This window comes from Poromitra crassiceps (genome assembly GCF_964638095.1).
Source record: "Poromitra crassiceps genome assembly, chromosome: 5".
Lineage (NCBI taxonomy): Eukaryota > Metazoa > Chordata > Actinopteri > Beryciformes > Melamphaidae > Poromitra > Poromitra crassiceps.
Genome location: NC_139642.1, coordinates 33,327,616 through 33,344,513, shown reverse-complemented (window position 1 = coordinate 33,344,513; position 16,898 = coordinate 33,327,616). Strand labels below are relative to the sequence as shown.

Sequence of the window (16,898 nt, the reverse complement as noted above, 5' to 3'; positions counted from 1 at the left end):
GAGCAAAACATGGCTCTTATAAATATGCATCAGGAAGAGTGTAAATTATTAATATACAATGAGTTCACACAAAATGAGCACGTCAGAAGTTGCCAGGGTCATAAATCAAATCTAAGTGTGTTGTACTGGGAGTTGATGTTTGGCTGGTGCATCACCTGGAGAAGAGCTGTCTGACACTCTCCAGTTCCCTGATGCTCTGGAGGTTCCTGAGCGCCGGGTAGAGAGAGGACACCGCCTCCAGGCTGCCTCTGCACAGCTCCTCCACCTCTGCACCCCTATGGAGACACACACACAGCAAAACAAGTTATGGTCAATGGAGGATTGATCAGGTTCTACTGCAGCTGGAACATGACATTTCATCATACTGACTGATTTTTCACTGTCATGTCTAAATGTCTACTAACTATACCTGGTGTATTTCAGAGTTTGATCAAATATGGAGAACTCTTTGTCCCTCAAAGCCTGCAGGGAGCAGAACACTGATTCATTGAAGCCAGGGTTGGACTTCTCACTCCTGAAACAAGAAAAGATCTCTATGAATACAACATATTATTTCTTACAATTAATACAGTACCATCCAAAACAGGTCTAAACAGGCCTAAAGATGTCGTTTTGCACTTCTCAAGACCCCCCCTCCCCACCTCTCTGACAAGTCACAGTCCCACTGGCTGTTCCTCCAGGCGGCCTGGAAGCGGAGTTCCCTCAGCTCGGCCCCCCACTCCACCCCTTCACTCTCCAGACCCCTCAGGTAGGTGGCGAGGATGCTGCTCAGACCAACGTTCTGCAAGCCCTGGATGACCCAAGAAAATGACAGATCACACTGTAGCATCAAAACATATTAGCAGAGGTTCCCAACCTTTTCTGACTCAGCCCAATTGAAAGTGTTCGTGGGCCAAATAATGCATTCTACGAGCACTTTTTATTTTAATGATGAAAGGAGCTGTTCATCAGCACCACACAGAAATCAGAAACTAAAAGTGAGGAGCTGTCTGCAATAGGCTAATAACAAATAATTGATTACAAATTAAATAATGGTACAATTCAACAATGGAGAAATGCATTCTCATACGTAATAATAACAATAATAATAATCCCCCCCCCCCCCATGAAGATCGTAATAGTTTGCAAATGTTTTAGAGATCATTGCTCTCAGTGACACTCCCCCTGTGTATATATATATTATTAAAAAAACCTTCGCCCACAGGTTGAGAATGGCTGTATTAGAGATTTCATTACACTTCAGCTCACCATGATATTTGTCTTGGATCTCAGATCCATCCATTGATGCATAATCAGTACAGTAATATACAGTTTGTAAAAACTATTTAAGATTAACAACAAATATTACTGGAAGCTGCACTAGGCAACTTCACACGTTAGCAGCTCCAAATGGACGTGAAAGCTAGCTAATTGTGACAACTGTTTGAACTTCAATACCCAGAAATGATGTAACATGATGTCAGTAAACTCAACTGCACACAGCATTGCTGATTGTTTTATAAAAAAGGATCCCAAAGGGACAAGAGAGGCAAAAGATCTATAGTTGATTACAGCTTACTCTAAGTGGTGAGTTTATTTGCTGCTGTTTAGTAAACAGTTTGTTTTCAAGCTTTTGTTTGCCCTTCATTTGAGCAAATAGGGCAAATGCATGGCAGCTCATTTAGAGGGGATGGGACAGCGCCAGTTGGGTTTGGCTATAAGTTGGGTGCATTTTACATATTAAAATCTTGCTTAGTGCAGCTTCAAGTGTCTTACCTCCACAATTCCCACTTGTCTGGTAACCTCAGGCAGCGTAGAGTGGAGGGCGTATGATGTCAGGGCTTTCCCCCACATGGCCTCATGCTCATAAGTTCGAATCCTATAAATTGGTATATGACAAAATAAAGGTTGTGTTTGTGGAAAGGACTACAGACACTGCAGAAACAGGTGATCATGTGACTTCCAGCGGGCCCGGGTGTGGTGGTCTGCGTGTTAGCTAGTGCTCTGAAACAGCTGCGATCATGTTTGCCAATCTTCCAGTCTGATTGCTGTCTGAGTGATTACCTGGTCAGTGGACTGGTCATCTTCTCCCCTACACAGCCATACAGACTGTCAGGCTCTCCTATGCTCCGATACACCTCAATCAGCAGCTCCTGCACATGTTTGGAGAGTAGTACCGAATGAGTGGTAAAACAGGGTTCAAATAATAATTTTAATACACAGGACTGACGGAGCAGTATAGTGTTATGATATCAGAATTACTGTGCTGTAATTGTAGGAAAGTCCACCAAGGAGGAGACAGGTGAGGAAGGATTTTAAGCTGTAAGATACTGAGATAGGGCATTGTGAATAAGGGAGGTGGAATTCAACAAGAGGTCGGCCTAATGTGTAGAATACAGGGATGTTAAAGACAAAAGTAAAAAGTCTTCACTGAATGATAATCATATACTGCAATTATAGGCCCATTGAACCAGGATGAGATATAGTAGTGTGCAGCGCTCTACATTACTCAAATGGCATTTGGAGTGAAGACTGACCTGTAGGCTGATGCCGGTGTCTTCCATGCTCTTCTCAGTCAGGCTGGAGATGGTGACGTTCTGGCTGTTGTCCTCAAAAGTGATCCTACGAGACCCCCTTGGCTTGGTTCTACAGGTTACATACAGATACAGAGATCGGTAAAAAAGGGAATGGGATGGCTACACTGAGTTGAGCTTGGTTTGACCTTAGTTACCACAGTGCCAACATATTGTGTTGTGGCTCATGCTTATCCATCTCATATTCCCATTCCACATCAACAGTTTGTGAGAAACTTGCCAACACTAGAGCCAAATATATTATTATTATTTTTGATCTATCTATTGCACTTACCAAGTCATTTAATGGTTACCTTAAATCATTAAATCACATTATTATTATTTCCCTGGTTCATAACAGGCAGAGGTACTGGTACATTTCATTTCTGTTAACACACTAATCCAGATGTCTCTCTCTGTAGTAGCAATCATTGTCATTGTGTATAAATAACTAATACATGAATTAGCAAGGTGAAGTTCAACAATAATCAAAGTCGTGTGGACCCTTGGGGCGGCTTTAGCTCAGGAGGTAGAGCGGGTCGGCCAATGACGCAAGGGTTGGCGGCTCAATCCCCGCTCCCTCCCAGCTGCTGTCGTTGTGTCCCTGGGCAAGACACTTAACCCTCCTTGCTCCCGATGGTGTGTAGGCACCCTGCGTGGCAGCCTGCCGCCATTGGGGTATGAATGGGTGAATGTAGACTATCTACTGATTGTAAAGCGCTTTGGATAAAAGCGCTAGATAAATGCAGGCCATTTACCATTTACCCTTGTTTTCAGTCAAGGACACAAAAATCCAATTAAATCTTCCTTCAAAGGGGCACCTGTTCAGGGCGGAAGGGAACTGGTGGGAATAATGTGATCCTCCCACGTGCTACCTCCTGCCAGTGAAGCTCCCTGCTGTCAGGTGAAAAGAAGCGGCTGGCAACTGCACGTGTCGAATGAAGCATGGCGCTAGTCTACGGCTCTCCCCAGATCGGCAAAGTGGGTGCAGCGACCGGGGCAACAGGGGAAAAAAATTGGCCAAGTACAATTGGGGAGGGGGGGGGGGGGATTCATAAAATAATAATAATAATAATACATTTTCCTTCAAAAACCTTGAAAAATCACATCCAATTTAAAAGTTAAAATCCTTGTATACCTGCGGCTTTCCTCCATGTTGGCCTTGATCTTGTCGACATAGATCTCAGAGTAGAGCAGGGCGGTGAAGTGTGCCGAACAGGACTGGGCAGCCTTGGCCACCTCCAGGTAGTTCAGCTCCAGCCAGAAGTTGGAGTGACACACCGTTCCACAGGAGTTACTGGGAGATAGAGACACAGAGTCCAGTTCATAGAAATACATTGTAAGAAATACACACAGCATGTGAGTGTACAAACACCTAGAATGGGACACAGCATAGACACATCACAGTTACACATGCCAACAAGAAATTGCACGTGTACACACTCACACACATTAATATAATGTATTTTAATGACGTAGTGGATAAAGACCAGGCCCGAAAGAAAGAAAGAAAGAAAGAAAGCAAGCAAGAAGTATCCACAGATTCTTTTTCGGCTCTGCTAACAGACATACGAAAGCAACTAAAGGTTTTCATTTTGTTGTTGTTGTATGAATATGATCATATCATTACGAACCTGTCAGTGTCCAGTGGTCTCTCTTGGTGTCTCAGGTAGTCAATAACTGCCAGCATGGTCCGCAGAGAGGCCTGGTCGAACAGGCCCTGACTGGGAGCATCTGACTCTCCTGTACAGAATAACAGATGCTAACAGATGATGCACACAAAAAAAGAGTGCTAACATCGGTGACAGCATCAGCATCAGTGCATCATTATCATTTGGATCACTCACTACTATTCACTGTCAAAATGTAATAAGTTAACAGCTGAGAAATAACTCAAAATAGATATTTTTGATATGAATGTGATTGAGAGATGATAATACAAAGCAGGAACAAAGGCAGGGAAGCTTTAATAAATCATTAATGATATACAATTAATGACACAAATGGATGCTGAAAAATCACATCACCATTTCCTTTCCTTTATGAAAGTTAGAGCACAACCCACTAGAGAAAGTGTGTATTGGTGTAACAGAGTGGTTGAGATGAATGGGGGCAGACAGTGAAAAAGTAGGAAGGATGACAGGGAATATTATTGCCTAAATCTGGAAGATAGATGAATGAATAGAGACTATAAAAGATTTCTCAATAAGTCATGAGGAAAGGATAAATAAATAAATAAATAAGGCAGGGCCATAAATTACAGAAATAAGTAACTCATCGGGTGCCATGCGACCGCCGTTGTATAGGAAGAGTGCGCCCCCCTCGGGCCAAAAAAAAAAAAAGATTCTGTGATCAACTAGCGACCTGTGCATGGTTATTCTCGGCCCTATGCCCAATGCATGCTGGGATGGGCTCCACCCCTCTCCTTTACATTATTCTGATGATATGTATTCTCATGTTGTAATCTCAACCCACCAGAGTCAGTGGTGATGGGTGTGGCAGCGCGGCTGGAGGCCTTGGCACTTCGGGAACAGAAGGTGAAGAAGTCCTGGATGTGGGAAGAGAGCAGCTCCCTCCAAGAGCCGTCTGAGTCCTCCAGCAGCACAGAGTGGATGATGAGGGGCAGCAGCCTCTGACAGAAGTCTGCCCTCACCTGGGAGATGAGCGGAGGACATGGGGTCGGGTTAGAGCCAGAGACTTGGAGCACAGTATGTGTGTGTGGCTGGCATGGTGTAGATTCTGCTCTTTTGTAGTTCACAGCATGCTGTAACCACACAATTGTGGCAAAAACCAGCCTGGCAATAAAGAGTTGTAACTTTCCTGGAGAAAATGTGTGGGCTTCCTCAGGCATTTGCTAGGTGGTTGCTAGGGTGTACAAGGTGGTCGCTAGGGTGTTTCTCGGTGGTTGTTAGGGCTCTTCTAGGTGGTTGCTAAGTTGTTTCAACTTGGCTGCTAGGTAGTTCTAGGTGGTTGCTAAGGTGTTTCCAAGTGGTTTTTATGATGCTATACTTCCAGGGTGTTTCTATGTGGTTGCTAGGGTGTATGAGGTGGTGGTTAGAGCGTTTGTAGATGGTTGTTAGGGTGTAGGTTGTGGTTGTTGGGTCTAAGTTCAAGTTCAACTTTACTACAGTATAAAGACGAGCCATGCCAGTAAGTACGCAGTCCACGGGGTTGTATTTACATTATATTGTGTTTGTACATAGACTGTTATTGAAACGTGACCAGTAGGTTTCAGATTTGTTGGGTAAAATACATTATTTAGTGGACTGCTGTGTCCTTCGGCTCAGAGGCACAGGCAGGGCAGCACTGGCCTCACATTCATTCAGTCAGTCCAGTCCCTCACCTGATACACGCCCACTTTCCAATGAGCAAATCAAACTCCTCCACAGCCTATGTTCCACCTCTCTACCCTGTTTCACTCAGAATATGATGGCTGCAGGAAGGAATAACATATCCTGAAAATGTCATTTCAGCTTGACTTTAACTGTGACAGTGTTCAATGTCTGTTACCCCGCAACACCCTCTTCCCTATTGTTACTGGTGGGGCGGCTGTGGCTCAGGAGGTAGAGCGGGTCGTCCACCAATCAGAAGGTCGGTGGTTCGATCCCCGGCTCCTCCAGTCCACATGTCGAAGTGTCCTTGGGCAAGACACTGAACCCAAAATTGCTCTCGATGGCTGTACCAGCACCCTGCATGACACCTTCGGTGGGTGAATGTAGGCACATTGTAAAGCGCTTTGGATAAAAGCACTTTAAAAAAATGCAGTCCATTTACCATTTTACCATTTACTGGTGATGATGGTAATTTGAAGTTTCTCTCTTCCTTGCAGAAGTTATTCTACCTCTTAAAAAAGCCATAACATCTCTTGATCACAAAAAAGAAAGGGATGTGTGGTGGGGTGTACCTACGCAGTCCGATGGTTATGCGGTAAAGGGTTTCAAAGGTAATTCCCATGTGCTCACCAGACACAGCGGTCGCGACAGTAGCAGAGCCTCGCTCCTGACCCCTCCACTGTCCAGCAGGGCCGTACACAGAGACTTCAGCCAGGGCTTGTGGCCGCCCACCTGGGGAATCCAGAATTCCTGGTTCTCCAGCTTGTCCCTGGCCTCCGAGCTCTGCTCTGGACTTACACCAGCCACCTGAAGGGGGAAAGGGCTCCTTAATGAATTAGCAAAGACACATATTATACTGTATGTACATTATGTATAGCAGTCATGAGAATGTATTTATTTGAAACAAACGAGCAAATCAGAAATGGTTTACTGGAAATATTTTTAGTTTATTAGTTTGCACAGAAATCAATGTGAGGACTGGACCTTGTGAGCAGACTTTAGCTTGATGCACGCGCGCACGCACACACCTTATTTTTGGCCTTTCTAAAGGGGTTGAGGTAGGCCAGCATCGGGTCTCTGTTGCCTTTGTGTTGCTCCCAGAAGTCGGCTCCAGACTCAGTGGCGAGGATGTTCTTCACACACTGAGCTGCTGCCTGTCTCACCTCAATACTGGTAGACATGGGACAAAACACAACAATGTCAACACATCACTCACATGCAGGTAGGGCTACCTTTCGCCCTGGAAAACCCTGATTTTAACAAAGTGCTAGAAATGTTCGACAGGAATCTTGGTCCATGCTGAATCAATAGCTTCAGCTTCCGTTCAATGGCACATTCATGCTACTGTGGACATCCTCAATTGTATTTCTCAAGACATTTTGAGACACCCTGTTGTCACTGGAGACAGATAACATGCAGGTTCTTTATCGATACTCATTGTTTTGTTTTTCATTACTTTTTCATTGCTTTTTTTTTTAAAAATACAGTATTATTATTATTATTCTGTGAGGTTTAGGGTTTACTGTACCAGTGGTGAGTGAGTGCGTTGTTCATGCAGTTGAGGATGATGTAAAGGCACTGTAGTGGAGTGGAGGTGAAGAGAGACACTGCCTTGGCATAGAGAGGATCTCTGCCATGGAGCAGAGCGATGGTGGAGAAATCTATGGGGCCCAGTTCTCCCAGACAGCTGCCTGCCGCCTCTGGAGGAAACACACACAGGAGGAACAGTATCTTAGGGCATCGTCATGGCTCTCTTGGCTGAGGCGCACACCGTTTACTCGCTGTTTGGTGGTTGGAATAAGCCTCACAATCTTTTATTTTTCCTATTTTCCATCACTCTTCTGTGCATCTCACAATGACATTAATACGATGTTTGAAAATGCATAATATATTTTAGGTAGAGATTGAAAAGAGGAGCATTATATTACGTTCTCTGCTTTTACCATCATGCTGTTTGTCCAATAATCATGGCACCTCCACACCTTGACTGAATTTGAAAATGTCATTCAGTGTTGCTCAGAATGTAGCTGGGCCAGTGGGCACTAAGACTGTCAACTAGCCCATATATTCCATCTATTGCTGGAAATTATTCTTCACAAAACAAAATGTTAATGTCACTGAACATGAAATGACCATGGGCCTACAACTTCATATCCATTTTCCAATACTTCTCTACACTTATTGTACTTGTGAAACACTTCAAGAAGTGGAAATGATGAAATTCTCCACTCCAGACATGGCTGGGAATGCAGCATAGTGCAGCTGTATAAAGCAGCTAAACTATTGAAAGTGTACCTAGGATGTCTGCTCCTCCGGGGTGGTTGGCTGCGAGCTTACAGAGCTGCAGCAGGCTGAGGACCAGCTTCACCAGCACACTGTCAGTGGGCTCGACTGGAACAAGGAGAGAGCAGGAGAGCATTAGGAAGAACCACACCACACATACAGCTTTCTATAACACTACCATTTTAGTAGCCTATGCTTCCACAACTACATTTGTGCCACCTACTGTAGATTAGAATACAGAAGTAATGATCATATTTGCATCTTTCTAAGTTTGACCATTTTATTTATTTTCACAGATCGTGCTGCTATATGTCTTTGCTATGCTCCGATTTACAAGTATTTTCTTTATAGTGATTTAGCTGTGGCAACCGTTTCTGACATAACATCACCTAGGGAATAACCCTGGTTGGACCCCTAGTGTGAAAGGGGTATCAGAACGTTTACACATACAGTACACCTACACCCCTATACTATCATACCATGGTAAATGGTAAATGGCCTGCATTTATATAGCGCTTTACAGTCAATATTCACACAATATTCACACACACCGATGGCGGCAGGCTACCACGCAGGGTGCTGGCACACCAATGGGAGCAATTTGGGGTTCAGTGTCTTGCCCAAGGACACTTCGACATGCAGACTGGAGGAGCCGGGAATCGAACCACCGACCTCTTTTATCCAAAGCGATTAGTGGACTACCCGCTCTACCTCCTGAGCTACAGCCGCCCCGATACCATGTCACGCTCTATACAGTAATGTACACCTACAGCCCTATACAATTATACCATGGCACCATCTATACAGTACTGTACAGCCCTATACTATCATACCATGGCACCCTCTATACAGTACTGTACACCCCTATACTATCATACCATGGCACCCTCTATACAGTACTGTACACCCCTACACTATCATACCATGGCACCCTCTATACAGTACACCTACACCACCTATACTATCATACCATGGCACCCTATATACAGTGCTGTACACCTACACCCCCTATACTATCATACCATGGCACTCTCTGAGCAGCTCTCTGATCTGCCCCTTGTTCTCATGCAGCTGTCTGGTCAGCTGCTTCAGCCCCTCTAGTCTGGTCAGAGGTAGGGAGTCACAGGATGCCACTGACAGGAAGTGGGCTATCTCCTGTGGAAGGGGAACATAGGAGATGTTCAGGCATTTTAAAACATTTGACTGTTAATTTACTTTTAGAGAGCTTGGGAATGAGAGGAAATGAGAGGAGTCACATACAGTATGGAATAGTGTCTTGACAAATTCCACTGTGTGTGACTGAGAAAAATGTTGTGTATATTTTCATTGTATGCATTTGTGTGTTGTGTACGATTCTGTGTGTATCTGCTGCCGTTACCTGTTCTAGTGTGAAGGTCCCACTGCTGTATTTGAGATTGTGCTGTACAGACCGCAGCTCTATGAATTCAGGGCAGTTAGGGAAAGGCTCCAACCTGCAGATGGCGTCCTTCAGCTTCTGCTGGTTCTCTATCACTAGGAACTGCAACAGACTGAGCACCTACAGAGCCAGAAAGCAGCAGAAATATGAATAAATAAATAAGCATATATGCTTGAATATCATGCTTGAATTGTTATGTAAATGTTAAATGTTATTACGTCACACTTGTTCCTACTAGTAATTTATAGAATGGGGTGAATGCAATCAGAGTGCTGGGTTCACACCAGATTACTACAAATGCCAACAGGAAGCAAACGGCAATTTCTCTGAATTTTAAATGTCTTGAGATGGGTTAGATTAATAATAAATTCTTATAGGATTCTAAAAATCCTGAGAAACTCATGATACAAGGCAAAATAAACTGGCAGCCAATAAAGTCATGATTTCTGGAGTAAATTCTGGATTATTTCATGGCATTTTTCCACAGATGAACCATAATTCCATAGGAGTGCATTGGCCCAATTGAACTTTATGACTGCAACATCCTGGCGTGACTGACTGCCTGTGACTTACCTGCTGTGAGATGGCGGGCTGGCTGGTCACCTGAGCAGTGAGCGTCCCGACGATGACCTGCAGGTGGCAGTCTAGAGTGTCGTCACAGAACTGCAGGGCCGCCCGGCACACTGCGGTCAGCAGGTCGCAGCACAGAGAGAGGCTTCGGTTGGAAACCTCGTCACACTGCGCTGGCCTGCGGAGCACAAACAGGTTAGAACATGACGGGAGACACGGGAGGGATAGACGGTACCGTTTGTGGTCTGTGTGTACCAACCAAGCCCCAACCTCCGGTTCTGGAAAATGAGTCCAACGCGGAAGTCCCAAAATTGTAGTTCCACCGAATGACCACTTGAGGCTGGCTACATTGTCATTCCCCATAGATCCCCATGTTAAAATGCCAACTTTACAGCAGCAATAAACACATTTACAGCCTGGTTTGGTCTGTATAGCTAATTTCACCATTCATAACAACTGTACAGGGAGTGCATTTTTATATAACTCGCCAATTTATACTGTCTATGGCTGCAAAATGAAGTCTACAGAAGTCAATGGGAAGATTACCCGACTTCTCACCTGAATCATTACCTCAGTAAACACTTTCCTAATGAGTTTATGGTCTCAATCGTTAGTTTCAAGTCTTCTTTAGTACAGCATGATGGTCATTTTGTAAATTATGCTCCCATTTCGAGTAAAATAGCCGATAAATCAGACTATGTTTTGTGGCGTGACTGACAGGTCATCTGACCAGTGATCGCGCAGCTCGCCGATCACGGACCAATAGCAGCCGGCACTGCATCTGTGTCTATCTACGTCTGGCAAAAAAAAAGAAAGAAAGAAAAAGAAAGAAAGTCAAACAAACCAATGGGTGAGGTCACGATGGCTACGTCCATATTTATATACAGTCTATGGTACCAACCTGCTGTTGATGTGATGGATGAGTGTGTAGATGATGTCTCTCAGGACGAAGGCCCAGGCTCCGCCCAGGCCGTCCTTCACGTCCCTGAGCAGCAGACTGACAAACAGGTGGTACATCAGGAGGATGCGATGGCGCTCGTAGCCGTTGGTCGTCTCCGCTGCCCTCTCACACACCGCCAGCAGGATCTTCTGGATGGAAATCTACAGTACAATCCAAGACAACAAGAACAGGCACACAATGACAAGAACACAGAGACAGGACAGGGAAAGAAAAATAGTTCACGTTAAACATTAAGTCAATCTCAGGGTAAAACAATTCTAAAGCATTTTGCAGGGGTGTCAATCTAACACATGAGACCCAATTATCTGGCCTCAAGTGGGAGAAACAAAGACAATAAAAGCATAATAACCTATAAATAACAACACCACCAAATGTTCCTGTTTCTTTTAGTCTAAAGAATTAGGACGATGGGTACATTTTAAGAACATGTTTTCACAGCTACCATAGGCCTATCATATCAAATGTACTGTCTGTAACTGTGCATTACAATTGACGGCAACTGTGCAATTCTATATTCAAGGGTAATGAAAATAGTTTAGATTCAGACTTAATCTAAACTATTTTATTTATTATTCATTACTGAATCATTCCGTAATGAATCAAGAAAACAGGAATAGGCTACTTAATATTGTAACTTGCTCCTGAAACCTGGTACTTCACAAGTGCATCAATAGCATAGGTGTCAAATCCTCAGCTTGAAAGATTTGATTCAATTTTCACACTTTGCAAAGTAATTCTGTGGGCCGGATTGGACCCTTTGGTGGGCCGGATCTTGCCCCCGGGCCGTATGTTTGACACCCCTGATCTACAGGATAAATGTTCATTTTTTGATCACTGGCGAGACAAGGAAGTACTGTAGCTCCATGGAAGAGAAACAACATATAAAACTCATAAAGCCATAGATGCTTCCCGAAAATCTTACCGGCGTTTTGGACAGAATTGCGACCAGTGACTTGTGGTTGGCAGCACTGTGACACTTGCTGAGGTAGTCCATCGTGGCTTTGATGACATAGGAGCTAAAGTACGGTGGGTTTGGTGCAGGGTCCAGTTCCCTATAGGGAGAAAACAAACCGCAATTCACTCACTGGTTTTTGTTTTTATTTTTTTTATATTTAGATAGACAAATTGATAGTTTATTCATCCCTGGGGGGGAATTGGGGTGTTGTCATCAGAATAGTCTCAGTAAAGGGTAGAAGGCCTAAAGATTTAAATGATTATCATCATACTATAAAGCAAGGAATCTGTGTGTGTGTGTGTGTGTGTGTGTGTGTGTGTGTGTGTGCGTGCGCGCGCGCGTGTGTGTGTGTTCCTCGGATATCTCGAGAACCATTTGTCTGAACTACCTCACACTTGGTGGATGTGTTGTAGTGCGAGAAGGATTTGGTGCAATTTGGACATGCGTGGAAACATACATGTATTAATAACACTAAGCAAATAGCGAGCCACTCAGCTCTGTGGCTGAGCAGCACGGTGTGTATGTGTGTGTGTACATGTGTGTGTGTGTGTGTGTGTGTGTGTGTGTGTGTGTGTGGGGGGGGGGGGGGGGGTGTAGTCAGTAAAACTAGCCAATAGTAAGTAAGTAGATAAAGAACTTCACTAATTGTAATTACCCTATAAAGCGCCTGAGGTCTCCTCTCTCCCCTTCAGTTCCGGCTCCTTCATACAGAGTCATCAGCAGCTCCACCACAATGTCTGCCAGGTTACTGTGGATCAGGCTGTCAATTTGCTGTGGACAGACATGGAGAGAGATATATAGTATTGTCTAAGACATTTGCCATTTCAGTGATTCTCTATATACCCCAAATAAATATTTAATCAATATAAAAATATTTATTTACTGCTGTGTGTAACTTTCATGTGGCACACAGCCTGTGGTCGTGTATAACTTATTGTGTAGATCATGGCAGTAACAACATTGCCCAGGCTAGTGTCTGATTCCCTCTGGGGCCACCTATACTAAAAATGTATACACCTGTGGTCATGTGGAACAGTTTGGAAAAAGTTTTCACCAAATAGCAATAGCATGTTATCTTGTGTAAACCTCACCACAGCCCAAAGTTCTTGTATAGCGTTACACTTGTCATCATCTAAAAACAAACAAAAAAACCTCAACGACTCTGCACTCACCTGCTTGCCCAGGCAGTTGGCATCTTTGAGTAGGTCATAAACCTTGTGGGCCTTCTCTCTCTGCTGGGCAACCTGTGCATCCTGGCCAGACAAGGCAAAGTATGGCAGAATGTTGACCATGATCTTCGGGAAGCAGTCTGCGAGCAACTCTCTCCAGTCCTTCCCAAGATGGCTGCCGATAGACTTCACCTGGTCAAAGTCATCCAGGAAGACAAGGTGGGGGATCAGCACCTGGTAGGAAGAGCTGGGAGAGTACAGAATATGAGCAGAATGAAATTATACTACACAGTATGCTGTCAGCATCAACCCTTCTTCCACTGTATCACTGATTCCACTTTTAATGCAGCCTGATATCAGACTGAATTGTCAACTCGCTACACTCCATTTTTTTTCCAGTCTGACATTGCCCAAGGGAGTTTCAACTTTCCAATGGATTTTCAATCACTAGAGACCAACGTATCCACCTAAATCTAATCCAGTTGGAAGAATGCAAAAACATCTCCCCTTTGAATAACTGCCTTCAAAGCAGAATGCTGTTTGGATTTCACAGTAATTGGTACTTTTAATGGATTTAGAACAGCCTCGACAGCTGTGTCCATCTCCTCTATAGCGGTCACAGTTGTTATTACTCTTCCCTGGTCTGACACACTTGACAACAGCAGCGTGACAACGCTGTTTATTGGGGCTGATTGGCTAATCGTCAGTCCCCTCTGCGCTCATTGGACCGGATGTTTTTTCAACATGAGAAATCGCATGTCATGATGCGAGAGCAGAAGCAGACAACTCAGTGGAGTGGGCAGATTCAAAGGTCTCTGGAGCCAGGCAACTTTGAATGTGGTCTGACATTACTTCATAGCTTAGGGTAGAAAGACTGCCAAAATGGCTGTCACAAAGCAGCATCCGATGGGAGCTGCGAGTGAACGTTAAGGACAAGTCGATTAGCTCACCTGTAGAAATCTTTGAGCGTGTCATGGTTAAGGATGGTGTAGGGGAAGGACTGCACAGTGTAGCGGTCGTCAGACTGTCTCTGGCCCAGCCACTCCGCCACCAAGTAGTACAGGTGAGAACTAACAAATGTCTTCACGCTCCTGTAGCCCAGGGCTCTGGATACACTGCACAACATCTGTGGAGACATGAAGGGAAACACTTCATCTTATTCCATTTGGCTAAAGTGGGTACTGCTCTTACTGTAGTCTAGAGTATTTGTTGTTGTTTTTTAAAAGGCAAATGGGTACTCTCTCAATTCATTTTTAGGATATACAATAAATATATAAGTTCATTCAAATATCATAGTATCCTAACTTCCGGATATAATGTATGTTTTACAGTATCTTTTCAGGAAGATGTTGTAGGATGGTAATATTTTGGCTAAACTGGATGTGTATGTTCCATCCAACATGAGGTTTTTGGAATGGACCACTGACAACCATTCCACATTAATATACCCTTCAAAAAAGAACCACATTTCAATAAGACAAGTATATTTTTTCATCATAAAAACGATTTGATGAAACCTGGAAAAGAGCTATCATTAAAATACATACGTATATCCTCAATCTGTGTCAGACACGGATTGTTACAGTTTAAGGTACTTCACTGCTTACACGTCTAAGCCAAACTGGCTCGGATATATCCTGGCTCAGACCCGAATGCATCAGATGCCATCAGTTTCCGGGTACTTCAGGTAACACGTTTTGGACTTGCCCAAAATTGTACACATTCTGGTCAGACATTTTTTAACACATTCTCATATATTCGCCAAAAAAAGATTGACCCAGATCCAGTTATCGCAATATTCGGAGTTGCCCATAGCAATAGCGGGATTTCCAGACATCAATCAGATCTAATGGCCTTTTCAACATTACTAGCTCACCGCCATTCTTCTCAGCTGGAAATCCCCCACGCCTCCATCGCATTCACACTGGATTCATGAGGTAATGTCAGTTCTTAAAGTGGAAAAAATCAGATGCACAGTCCAGGGCTCTCTGGAAAAGTTCCAAACAACTTGGCACCCCTTCTTAGATTATTATCAAAATAAATTTGAACTTTAGAATTATAGACCCCACATCTCTACCCCAATCGCCCCCCTCCTGTTCTTTCCTTCTGATTATATTACTTTGTCTTTATTTCTGCATCCGTTTGTCATCACATATTACACAAGTAATTAATCTGGTGTCCAGGATATTGTATCGATATACGACATTATGCTACCATGCATTTTTAGTATTGTCTGTCTTTTTTCGTTGTTTTGTTATGCTTGTTTGTCCATTGAAAAAAAAAGATTTGATATAATACATGTTATACTGTTGTCGTGGTATTCTGCATTAATGTCTAAACTAGATTTTTAAACCCAGATTCAGTGATGGATTCTGTGCTCCATTTCCACAAAAAAGAAACCACAACAGCCACCAGGGGTTATCCTGTATTTGCTGACAGTCCGACAAACAAGCAGATATAGTGTGAATCTCTGACCTTTTTGATGAGCTGCTCCTCGATGTTATTTTCCTTGTAGGACTGGAAGAGGGCAAACAGAGCCTGCTTCTCACAGACGGGGCTGCAGCACAGCACCACGGACACACTCTTCAACAGGGTCGCCTTCCTGTTGAACGTCTCGTCCTGCAGGTCCTCTGAAGAGACGCCTTTCTGTGTGACCATGCACGCACACACGTTAATAATGTGGGCATACATACATGCACGCAGACACATGTACACACAGAACGTCAAAAAGAGGAGGGCATTGCTGTGATCACTGATCTTACCGGGAGCCTCATTCCCTCCTGAGCCTTCAGGTAGACGTTCTCAAAAGCTGCCTGCTGGTGCTTAAGTGGCAGCATCTTTCTCTTGTCTGGGTGGTCTGGTCTCATCTCCAAAAACAGCCTGGACACAGAGCGAGTAATGGATGGTGCACTTAATTGATTGATAGCATCTAGTGTTCCGATCTTTTCTACTGCGTTTACCTTTCATTATGTATCATTTATCATCTGTATCATTTATCTAGCTATCAGTTTATCATCTGCATCATCTATCTATCTATCTATTTATGTATCTATCTATCTATCTATCTATCTATCTATCTATTTATGTATCTATCCATCTATCTCTATCTCTATCTCTATCTATCTATCTATCTATCTATCTATCTATCTATCTATCTATCTATCTATCTATTTATGTATCTATCCATCTATCTATCTATCTATCTATCTATCTATCTATCTATCTATCTATCTATCTATCTATCTATCAGTTGCATACTGTATACACACATCTGTCTAACTATCTAGCCATCAATCTATTATCCATCATCTCCAGCAATCTATCTATGGAGCAAATTGGATCTGATCCATTAGTAGTGATAAGTTGACCTACCTCTCCACTGACATGGCTACCAGCATGCGGACATGATGGTGGGGGTCTGCCAGGTGGGACGGGAGGACGACTGACACTGCAAGCTCCTCCTCCTTCAGGCCGAGGACCGCCCACTTACAGCACGGGTCAGCCTGGCACAGGGAAGCATGTCAAAAGAACAAAATCAAAATCATAGAGGTGTTGAGCAAAAGGAATGAACTGTTGTAAATAAAATGGAAGAAAGTAAAAGGAAATATACAAGAAAGTACAGAAGAGCGTGCGGCTTTTCAAATGTTATATTGTGTTTA

At 43.6% G+C, this 16,898-nt stretch overlaps 1 protein-coding gene across 1 annotated transcript in view; it reads right to left on the bottom strand.

Annotated features, from left to right (window-relative positions):
- Positions 1-16,898, bottom strand: part of atm (ATM serine/threonine kinase) — a gene marked incomplete at its 5' end in the record, with an annotated part of 41,876 nt that overhangs the window by 14,794 nt on the left and 10,184 nt on the right. Inside the window, 24 exons of the mRNA XM_083637254.1 lie at positions 156-275; positions 410-514; positions 642-790; positions 1,756-1,858; positions 2,044-2,132; positions 2,517-2,625; positions 3,691-3,849; positions 4,187-4,292; positions 5,028-5,205; positions 6,515-6,691; positions 6,913-7,054; positions 7,413-7,584; positions 8,180-8,275; positions 9,190-9,322; positions 9,546-9,704; positions 10,158-10,332; positions 11,056-11,255; positions 12,038-12,167; positions 12,726-12,841; positions 13,243-13,486; positions 14,190-14,365; positions 15,715-15,885; positions 16,002-16,119; positions 16,612-16,742. Coding sequence (XP_083493380.1) covers positions 156-275; positions 410-514; positions 642-790; positions 1,756-1,858; positions 2,044-2,132; positions 2,517-2,625; positions 3,691-3,849; positions 4,187-4,292; positions 5,028-5,205; positions 6,515-6,691; positions 6,913-7,054; positions 7,413-7,584; positions 8,180-8,275; positions 9,190-9,322; positions 9,546-9,704; positions 10,158-10,332; positions 11,056-11,255; positions 12,038-12,167; positions 12,726-12,841; positions 13,243-13,486; positions 14,190-14,365; positions 15,715-15,885; positions 16,002-16,119; positions 16,612-16,742 — 3,458 coding nt within the window. The remainder of the gene's footprint in view (positions 1-155; positions 276-409; positions 515-641; positions 791-1,755; positions 1,859-2,043; positions 2,133-2,516; positions 2,626-3,690; positions 3,850-4,186; positions 4,293-5,027; positions 5,206-6,514; positions 6,692-6,912; positions 7,055-7,412; positions 7,585-8,179; positions 8,276-9,189; positions 9,323-9,545; positions 9,705-10,157; positions 10,333-11,055; positions 11,256-12,037; positions 12,168-12,725; positions 12,842-13,242; positions 13,487-14,189; positions 14,366-15,714; positions 15,886-16,001; positions 16,120-16,611; positions 16,743-16,898) is intronic.